This window comes from Thamnophis elegans, chromosome 5 (genome assembly GCF_009769535.1).
Source record: "Thamnophis elegans isolate rThaEle1 chromosome 5, rThaEle1.pri, whole genome shotgun sequence".
In the NCBI taxonomy this organism is placed as follows: Eukaryota; Metazoa; Chordata; class Lepidosauria; order Squamata; family Colubridae; genus Thamnophis; species Thamnophis elegans.
The window spans coordinates 73,079,536-73,089,897 of record NC_045545.1 but is presented as its reverse complement, the minus strand read 5'-3'; the positions used below and the strand labels follow the sequence as shown (position 1 = coordinate 73,089,897).

Below are 10,362 nucleotides of genomic sequence, written 5' to 3'. Positions count from 1 at the left end.
TCCTCTACTTTTAGAAGGACTAGTAGAAACATCAGGTGTGTGACTCTGGAATAAAAGCATTTGTGCTTTTCACGGGATGGGACCAAATACCCCACAGAGACCCCTGTACGAATTACACCGCCGTTCCCTCGAAAGCCCATAGCAATTTCGCTCCGGAGTGCCTCCGCCTGGCCAATTGTGCACTGAACCCGCCGCTCGTAGATGCTGCGCTGGGCTGCCTCGCAGCGATCCCTGCTTAGCTGCGAAACTTTGCGGATCCAGGGAGAACGCGCGCCTGCGTGTGGGGATGGGACTTCCACCACCCTTCTTTTTCTCCCTTACTTACTAAAATAAGGCTGAGGTCTGGGGGTCAACGGACTTGTAGATTAGCCTCACTGAACCCACCGCTGCCCTTGCTGTCTAACGCAGCTTCTCTGAGTGAAACCCGCTTATGAAATTGACTCAGGTGTAAGTAAGATATGGAGCTGGCGCTTTCCACTCTCACTATCTGTAAGATTCGGGTTCAGTCCGGAGATCGAGGCACCCATTCCCTTTCAGTTCAGGGGAGTGTAAATGAGAGTAGATTAAATGAATTGAGGTGTGGATTAGGGTACCATCACGGGCTGCGTTCAATTTAAAGACCTCCTGAAGAAGAGCTCATCCTGTTCTAAACACATTTCCTAAGCAGAGAAGGTTCCCTTTCAAGTAATCCATCTTTGAATCGAAAGGTTATTTTCAATCCGTCGGGCGGTGCATGGGAGTAAGTCTCCAAGTCGCCCTTCGGGATCTCAGAGAGAGATCTCAAGCGCAAAAGAATCGCGCGTTGTTGTTTTGTGCAATGCTATCTTCACTTCATTCTCTGGGGACCGACAAGAGGAGGGAGATCCCCCAACTCTAACAGGTGCTTTATTCCTTGGGAGTGCGCCTCTAACAAGCTTGCTGGTCAAAGCGACTTCTTTGGAAATAACGTGTGCGAACGCCAACACTTGCACGTTCAATTCAGGTTGCGAGTCTCAACAGACCCCAAACCCCAAAGGGTGGCAGCGGAAATCCCAGGTTTAAAAAACAAGGCATGTTTGGCGCTCAAGGCACATAACACTAAGCTATCCTACGAATGTCTCTTGACTTCCAAAACTTCTGAGATGCTCTTGTGGACCAAGGACTCTGGCGAAGCGAATCGCTTTGCAGCTCGAGGACCAGTGCGACTCAGCACTGACATCCGATCCATTCTGACTCGTCTTTGGGCTTCCGCTACCAAAGAGTATGAAAGTTCCATTTAATAGTGGTGTTTTTGTTTTTTTTTGAAAGATCGGGGTTGTATAACTTTTGGGTTATTTGTCTCCTCTCGTATTTGTGTATTAAGTCTAGGGACGCTCTCATCTTTTATAATCCCGGAGCGGATTCAGTTTTGGCAATTTAAATTACAAAGCATCCACAGTGATTTAAATCAGCCTGTAAATTGAGAGAAAAGGAGACCCAAAATCTTTGGAAGTTCCAGGAACCCAATTCATAATTAAACCAGAGATTGGGGGGGGGAGGTTTCGTCCAAATGTGCCCACATTTCGCGAAGGAAGTCTCTCTTTAAACCGTTAATGAGTAGGAATAAAAAGGCTATTGAAACAGAGGGAGGGGAGCGCCTTTTTATGACTGCCTACATAGTTTATGACAAACGAGAAGAGCGCTGAGAAAAGCCCGCCGGGGAGGCTCCTGGAAACCTTCAGTGGGGAAGGAAGGAAGGATTTAATTTACAAAGAATTAATTGAGAGTGCGGGGGTGTTAAGGAAAAAAAACACCTCCAGACCGGCTCTCTACCTTTGCATGGAGCGGGGCCCTATGCCCCTCCTCCCGCCCGCCACTCCCCCCTGCCCCACGAGAAGTGCAGTGGTTTGACTACTGAATGCTTAAGCGAGGATGCCGGCAAACAGCTCGGCTCTCCACGGATCGCGCGGTCTGGCTACTAAGCGCCAGGAAACAACTGTGCCGGGGGAGGGGAGGGCGGTGGCGGCGGCGGCGGCGGCGGCGAGGGGATGTGCGCTGAAGGGCACTTTCTTTTCCGGCAAGCAAGGAAGGGAAGCGCTCAGGCTACTCGCTTTTCCACCAGGGTGCCGCCTTACCCGAGAGTTTTCTTTTGAGACTCAGTCTTTGGTGCCCTCGCTCTCAAATCTTGGGATCTTTTGTGGCGGCCAGGCTGCCGCAAAAAAAAAAAAAAAAACCTTCAGGAGGCGCGTCTCATGCTGTGCGTTTCCAAAAGGCTCCCTAGCGTTATCGCAAAAGGCGGGGGGGGGGTGACGATCTGTGATAAATAATAATCCGAAAACGGATCGTCCCCATCCACCCATCCACCAGCAATCGCTTGGTCGATTCCAAGGCAGGAAACTCGTTTAGGGTGGGAATTGAACTCGATGGGCATTTCTTCAGAGCGCGGGTGTTTAGGATCGGACTGTGAAATCAAAGGAATTGTACAGATCGGAAATCCCGATGACAAACAAGAACAACAACAGCAACAATAAATCTCAATAGAGAGCCTACGGGGATCTTGTTCATAAATTAAGGACATGCGATCCTAACTGGATTGAAGTTAAGGGCGCCAATCCCAGGCGCAGCCTTCTGGGCAAGTCACTCCCACTGAACTCGCGAAGAAACAAGGGCAAAGTTAAGAAAGTCGATCCTAAGATTCTCTTAAAATGATGGGCTCCCCGGTTTCTGGTGGCATTTGGTTCCCGCTTAAATACCCCGGGAACCCGAGGGCTTTGCGCCAAAGATGGGCCTAAGGCGCTTTCCTTCCCCGGGAACTCTGGCTGCGGAGTTTCCCCCTTCCGTTTAGAACTCAGGAGGGTCCGATGATCCATAAGCGTTTGGCCCGCCGAACAGGGCTCGGGTCGGATTCGAACTCGCACCCCTCTCTTCCAAGTTCTTACCCCGTTGCTTATGAGGGCAGGGACGGCGAGTGGACGGACAAGGCCACTTGCTCGGGAACGATTCAGCGGATGGGGAAGCAAAATCGAGGAGGAGAAACCTCAACCAGCCGGGAAAGAGGGAAGTTTTAAACGCTCCAGTTCCCTTTCCTGAGAGGCCGCCCGGATGACCTCCACGGTTTCTTTGCCCCTGAGCGAGTGCAGGAAGTTAGCCATGGGAGCAAAGGAAGGCGCTTCTAGAACTAGAAATGTTCCCACTGGCGTCGGAGGAAGGAAACGGGCAGGCACCTTTCGCCCCAAAACTTGGATATGTATCCCAGTTTTGGCTTTCCTTTCCGTCTGGCAGAGCGCATTAGGAGACGGCTCCCAACTTAAGTTTTACCTTCGGCCTGCAAGTTTTCTCTCCCCTTATAAAGTGGGGAAGAGGCGGTGGATTGTGAGAACCTTTTACTTGGTTCCTCAGAAGCAATCGCCTTCGGTTTAAAAAGGGGAAAACAAGCATCCTTTTACGCCAAAGTCACGTCTCTCGACCTCCGGAGATCCCCCCAAGAGATCCCCAAGAGTTTTCCTCCCCCTTCCCTTCTCCTTCCTCAAGTCCCCGAACCTTGAGCAGCTTCCTAGAAGCAAGACCACCCGATCCCATTGGTTTTATTAGCATTCATTTCGAACCAAGGGTATCTCGGGTTGCAGCGTGTCAGGGCCACATCGCTCCCGAAATACACGCGTTTAGGGGCCGGGATGAAAACAAAAACCAGGAGAGAACCGGTGGGTTTTCTGACCCCGTCCTTGAATTCACTTCTGGACGAAGCCGCCTTCGTTTCTTCGCGTACAAAGCCTAGCGCTCCCCGGGTTGGGTAAGATGAAACTCCCTGGCCATTCCTGATAAAAGAAGAACGCGCTTTGCATCGTTAACTTTTCTCTTTTTCTGCCCCTGAAAATAAAAAGCCGAGGAGGTCAACAGTTCAATCGGATCAATATATAAACCACCGTATTCTCTGAAGAAGCGATCAAGAAAATCCCTTTTTGTGTGGTGCATGCGAGCGCCTGGGTCCAGGTGGCAGGTAAAGGGATAAAACGAGCTCCCGTGAGAGCGAAAGCTTGGTGTTAAAATGCTGCTCGTGTTTAGCAAGGGTGGGCATTGCAACGCGCAGCAAGAGCCCCTTCGCTTCGCACGTCCTTTGCAAGGGGCTCGCCTTACACCTGGGCTTCGTTTCATTTCTAGACTTGGATAGGGAATTTTCTCTCTTCCACCCGCCTTTACTGGATGCGATTTTTCGTGTGACCACTTGGGGTCGCGCTTTATGTCTGTTTGGAGCAGAGCAGCGGGGGGAGGGGGGAGGGGGAGGAGATGAAAACGCGAGAGAGACTTAATCTCCCTTAATCGTTACAAAATGTTCAAACAAAAATACTGACGGCGACCCCCCCCCGCCCCCTTGGGGGAAAAAAACCCTCCATACAGAATAAGGTCTCTTTTGCATGCAATAGTGGCAGGCAACGGGGGAGGGGGAGCGGGGGAGTCTCAGCCCGTCCCCAGAAGCAATTCTAACACCCCCCCCCCCCCGCTTTCCTTTCAATCTCAGCCAGGAATTAGCGTTGCCGTTCTGCTTCCTCGCTTTTAAAGGCAATTCCACATTTAGGATCGCTTTTCCGTCTCTCGTTCCAGCTTTGATTTTGATTCGATAGAATCACAACTTCGTTGCAACTTGCTGAACGGCAGAGGCAAGTCGTCACCTCTCCGGGCGTTGAGTGGGACATTCAAAAGTATGGGGAGGATTGGAAGGTGAAACCATATTTTTCTCCTCGCCGTTTCTTTTACCTCTGCCCCCCCCTCTTACTCTTTCTCTCTCCCTTCCTCTCCGTCTCTCCCTCTCTCTCTCACATACACACGTGCGAAGCGATTTCACTTTATGGGAACTTTAAACGCTCGCCTCCCTTCCCAAGGAGGAAAGTGCCACTTTCTAATTATTATTATTATTACCCCCTTCTTTTCCTGGGCTGTTGTAAAAATCACTCTTTGCAGGCCGCGGGGATGACCCAATTATTACAAGAATCCCAACTAACCTTTCCGTGTAATAGGTAGGAAGTGGGGGGGAGGGGCCGCGGTGGAAAAGAAATCAGGGCCGAGAGACCTTTCCTGACTGCGGAGGGAGGAGGGAGGGGGTTGGGAAGCTGAGGGTTCGGGAAGATTAAAGCAGCCAAAACACAACCCGCGCAGCTGGAACTCCGCTCCGCGGGCTTCTCCTCCAGCTGCTCGTCATCTGACTGGCTGGGAGCTGTCAGTCTCTTTCAAGAAAAGCCCCGCCCACCCCGGCTACCCCAGGAACGGTTGGTCGGAGCGCTCCTCCGGCCCGCCCCTTTCGCCTTGAGTGTCAGTCGGGGAAACAATATAAGGCACCAAGTGGGGCGGCTGGGCGAATCACAGCTGTTCAATCCCAGCGCTGGAGGCTGCGGCTGGGAGCTGAGCGCCGAGGAGGAGGAGGAGGAGGAGGAGGTGGCGGTGGTGGTGGTGGGGCGCCTTCCTCCCTTTTTTTTCCTTCCTCCCCTCCCTCCCCTTTCCCAGCGCTGATCCTGACGGCAGCCAATCGCCCACCTTTTTTTCACCCAGTTGCCGGGGCGAAGCAAAAAGTTTGCAGGGGGAAATCGCCGCCGCCGCCGCGGGTTGAAAAAGAGCCGGACTTACAAAAGAAAAGCACGAAAAGAGGCGCAGAGAAATTCATCTTTCTTCTGTTTTTTTTTTGTTTTGTTTTGAAACCCAGCGAAAGATTTTCCCCCTGAAGGGGGAAGAAGGGGCACCGCAGCAGCAGCAGCAGCTCAGTCCGCCCTCGCAGGATTTTCCTTCCTTCCTTCCTTCCTTCGGCCAGCGGGGGTTACTGACCAGGAAAGCGAAATCGGGCAGGCTGCCTTTGCCCTCTTTCTCTCTTTGCTTTTTTTGCCTAGCGCTGCGGTCTCTCCGTTAGAGAGAAGGCGAAAGCAGCAGCGGCAGCAGACAGAAGCAGAGCGGCCGCAGCCCTCGTGTGCGCTGGTCTCCCTCGCCTGCTTTGGCTCGGCAGCTCCCGGGCTCGGCGACGCACAGAGAAGAAGAAGAGGAGCAGGAGGAGGGGAAGAAAGTTTTCTTCGGACTTGTCTGGGCTCCCCCCCCCCCCCCCACGAGAAAGCCGAGGCCCTGGAGTGAGGCGACGACGAGGGGACACCACCTCCTTTTCCCTCCCTCTCTCCGACCCGGAGGGGAGCCGCTCCCGCCGCCGCTGCACCGCCGCGCGATGGCTGCCGAGCTCAGTATCGGCCCCGAGCTGCCCACCAGCCCCCTGGCCATGGAGTACGTCAACGACTTCGACCTGATGAAATTTGACGTGAAGAAAGAGCCGCTCGGCCGAGCCGATCGCTCCGGCCGGCACTGCACCCGCCTCCAGCCCGCCGGCTCGGTGTCTTCCACCCCCATCAGCACCCCTTGCAGCTCGGTGCCCTCCTCGCCCAGCTTCAGCCCCACCGAGCAGAAGACGCACCTGGAGGACCTCTACTGGATGGCCAACAGTTACCAGCAGATGAACCCTGAGACGCTCAACCTGACGCCGGAGGATGCCGTGGAAGCCCTCATCGGGTCCCACCAAGTGCCCCAGCAGCTCCAGAGCTTCGAGAGCTTCCGGGCGGCCGCTGCCCACCATCACCACCATCCCCATCACCACCATCACCATCACCACCCGTACGGAGGGGTCCCCCACGAAGACCTGTCCGGCGCCGGCCACCCGCACCATCACCACCACCCGCACCACCACCAGGCCTCCCCCACCCCCTCTACTTCGTCCAGTTCCTCCCAGCAGATGCAGAGCGCGCACCCTCCTCACCCTTCCTCCTCCGCCTCCTCCTCCGCCTCGTCTTCTAGCAGCGTGGAGGACCGGTTTTCCGACGACCAGCTGGTCTCCATGTCGGTGCGGGAGCTCAACAGGCACCTGAGGGGCTTCACCAAGGACGAAGTGATCCGCCTCAAGCAGAAGAGGCGGACCTTGAAGAACCGCGGCTACGCCCAGTCTTGCAGGTACAAGCGGGTCCAGCAGAAGCATCACCTGGAGAACGAGAAGACCCAACTGATTCAGCAGGTAGAACAGCTCAAGCAAGAGGTGACCCGGCTGGCCAGAGAAAGAGACGCCTACAAGCTCAAGTGCGAGAAACTGGCCAGCAATGGTTTCCGAGAGGCTGGATCCACTAGCGACAACCCGTCGTCTCCCGAGTTCTTCATGTGAGTCCTTAAAAAAAACACCAAGACCCCCAACCCACCCACCCACCCATCCGCTACTCCCCACTTGCTTCCCTTCTCTCCTCCTCCGCTGACATCTCCATCCATCTACCCTCTCGAGCCAGCAGCGAGTTTAAGGTTGAGAAAAAAGAGAGTCAGAAGAATGACTGCGAGGCCTGGGGAAAGGGTGGGCTTCCTCCAGGCCAGGACTGCGAGGGGAAACCTCTGCGGCAGCACCTTGTGTTTCTAGCTTAGCTCTGAAGGGCGGAAGGGAAAGGGTACAACTTTTCCTCTTAATCGGCCGCTTGGCAGCCAAAGGGGCTTTGGGGAGGGAGAGATAGGTGGGGAGGGGGGGGGAAGGAAAGGTCTCTCTGGTAAAAAGTTTTTTATACAACTTGATTGCTTGCTTGTAGAACTTTATCCTGGACTTTGCAAAACAAAGGGACGGGCACCGGACAAGCCATCTAGAATACCCACTTTGGAGTTCCTAAAAAAACAACAACACGGAAGAACACATGCGAGGGGGGAAGTGCACCCGTAGCCTGGAAAAGGAGCAAGGACAATGTATGCAGGTTTTTCATAGATTGCCTGCTTTGAAAAAGACAGAATTGAGATGGGACTTAACTATGCGAGCTAGTAAAATAGGGAAGGAAATTAAAGAGAGAGAGAGAGAGAGAGAGAGAGAGAGAGAGAGAGAGAGAGACAGAAGCCTCCTCAGTTTTATTGCCTGCTTGATTATATAGAGAAAACAAAAAAAAATCTGCATTAAAAATATTAATCCTGCATGCTGGACATGTATGGTAACTTCTATTTTGTACCATTTTCTTGTTTAAGAATTTCGCATGTCGTTGATCACCGACCATACTTTTTTTTGTTGTACTGTTGTTTGTTTCTTTGAATAAGAAACTGTCACAAATTCTATATAAAAACCCTTCTTTTTAATTGCACATACAACTGCTTGTTCTATCTCTCTATTAGCTTTATTTTTCTTTAAAAAAAATTTGGGAGCTCAACCCACTAGGCATGTCTCCTGTGCAAGTTTCACAGAGATCAATGAGGCTGCTGCATAAGAGAACAGCTGGGGGGGGGGGAATTGGGCTCTGTGTTAGCTTGTAAATATCAGCCACACCACATAAAATCTGCACAGGGCGAAAACACAAGAACATTTCAGCAGGCTGGTTTTCAGTGATCATTTGTTGCAGACAAATCATAACCTACAAAAAGAAAAAATTCTGGGCATTTTGCATTCAGAAAACATCCTTGTATATTCGGTGCACTTTTAAAAGCTGTAGGTTCTTTTTGTTCATTTAGTTTTCATTTTGGTTTTTGTTGGGGCAGAAAGAGTTTTTTTTTCCCCTTTGCCACTTTTAATTCTCCAATCTTAATTAAATTACTTGGAGGTCAAATCTGCTGAAATTAAAGACCAGACTAGATAGAACCAGGTTCCTTTGTATCCAGTTGGATTTAACTTCCAAGTAACTTCCAATGTTTATAAGTCACTTTTTGATTTTTTTAAAAAAAAGACATTAATTTGAGAGAAATATATTTTTAAGTGGCAACAAGGGATAGTTTTAGTGATTGGGTCCTGCTACAGTCCATCATTCATGACCCAGCCATCCATGTGGGCCACCTGATTTCATTGTTGGCTCAGAAAAAGAAAGATTTGCAATTATTTTTCTCTCTTCTCCAAAGCAACAATTGGCCTCTGGGTTTCTTAACTAAAACATGAGTCAATTTCACTGACTGCATCAGAGGCAGCTCATGTGTATTAGAGTTCCCAATAGAGTTTAAGTTTATGCCTCTGTAAAAGGATGAATAAATTCAGAATACATGGGAGGGGGAGGACAGCTTTCCTCTTTCAAAAAGGTGGTTTTAGCTTTGCAGCTTCCAAGTTTAGCTTTTGCAATGTTTATTCTGCTTTTTCACGCAGCCAGTGAGTGTAGCCAAAACTTTTAGTAGTTTGGCAATTTATGGGTGTTTATTATAATTATTATTTCTTGTGATTCCCCCCCCTTTTTTTTCTCCCCCTTCTTTTTCCTCCTGCAGGTCAGTAAAAGGATTTTACGTTGCACTGACAAAAATACCAAAATGAAAACCTTTATTTTTTAGTTTCCTTTTAGAATTTGCTGGCACTGCTGGCCGGATGCATTTTGAGTTTGTATTAGTTTATAAATTAACAGTAATACCAAGAATCGTGAAAAATGAAAAGCATGGTGCTTGCAGTTTTAAATATTGTGAATATTAATAGTCATGCATCAGAAAATACCCCTCTAAACTTTTGGGTTTTTATGGATTCAACTGTGTTGAAATCACAGCATTGCAGCAGCAGAAAATGTTTTTATTTCATGTAAACGTTCTGAAGGGATCAATTTCAAATCCTGCTTATGATATGAAAAATATTAAAAAAAACACCTCTTGGTCTTATTGTAGTTTTATTCAGACTGGTTTCTGGTTTTTGTTTCTCTTGGTTATTAAAATTGTTTCCTATTTTTGCTTACTAATATTATTGACATGGCATTTTTTAAGGGTATATTTTTTCTTGAGGGTTATTCTTGAACGTGAGAAATAAGGATGGTGGTGACTGCCACCGCCACCAACTCATCCAATCAGGCGAATTATACAGAGTTGTAAGAAACACAACTCAGGGTTTGATTCATGAACCGATGGAAACACTCCCCCCCCCCCATTCCTGAAACACCACTGAATTCCCTGGGCTTGTTTGGAAGCATAGATGTATGTATTATGGTACCTGAATCCTGTTCTCACATATACAGGAGTTTGATTGAAAGTTGTGGGACTGAGATAATTATTTAAACAAGGCAAATCACAGGCATAACACTGTTACTTTATGGTATAGACAATCCTAATGGCAAAATACACTGAAGGGGTTGGGGAGGCAATGACCCATAACATTCCTCTTTTTCCTAACTTTCTAGCTTCTTTTAATCTGACAGGTCTTTCAATTCTAACAAGTTTTACCTGAATGCCAAGGGAAGGGTCCCTGCATTTCTCGAGAGTGTTTCCACTGAAAAGGTATTGGGCCCTTGGAGGAAATGTCAACTTGACCTTGCTTGAGATGAGTGGCAGAGGAAAAGGGATTCCCAAAAGCAGGGCAGGCAGAGGTATTTATGTGTGGTGATTGTGGTGTCTAAAATGTTCATTCTTCACCTGAAGTCCCCCCCCTCATTTCTACCCACTCCCCATCGGCTAAGGTCCATATCTGTTTTAGGTTCTAGG

The 10,362-nt window shown here is 49.8% G+C and overlaps 1 protein-coding gene across 1 annotated transcript; it reads left to right on the top strand.

Moving 5' to 3' along the window:
- The first annotated feature begins 5,073 nt into the window (after nucleotides 1-5,073).
- On the top strand, nucleotides 5,074-9,560 carry MAFB (MAF bZIP transcription factor B). Its single transcript, XM_032218662.1, has 2 exons — nucleotides 5,074-7,128; nucleotides 7,539-9,560. Exons 1-2 carry the CDS (start codon nucleotides 6,155-6,157, stop codon nucleotides 7,591-7,593), a joined length of 1,029 nt encoding a protein of 342 aa, XP_032074553.1. The 5' UTR covers nucleotides 5,074-6,154; the 3' UTR covers nucleotides 7,594-9,560.
- Nucleotides 9,561-10,362: the final 802 nt, after the last annotated feature.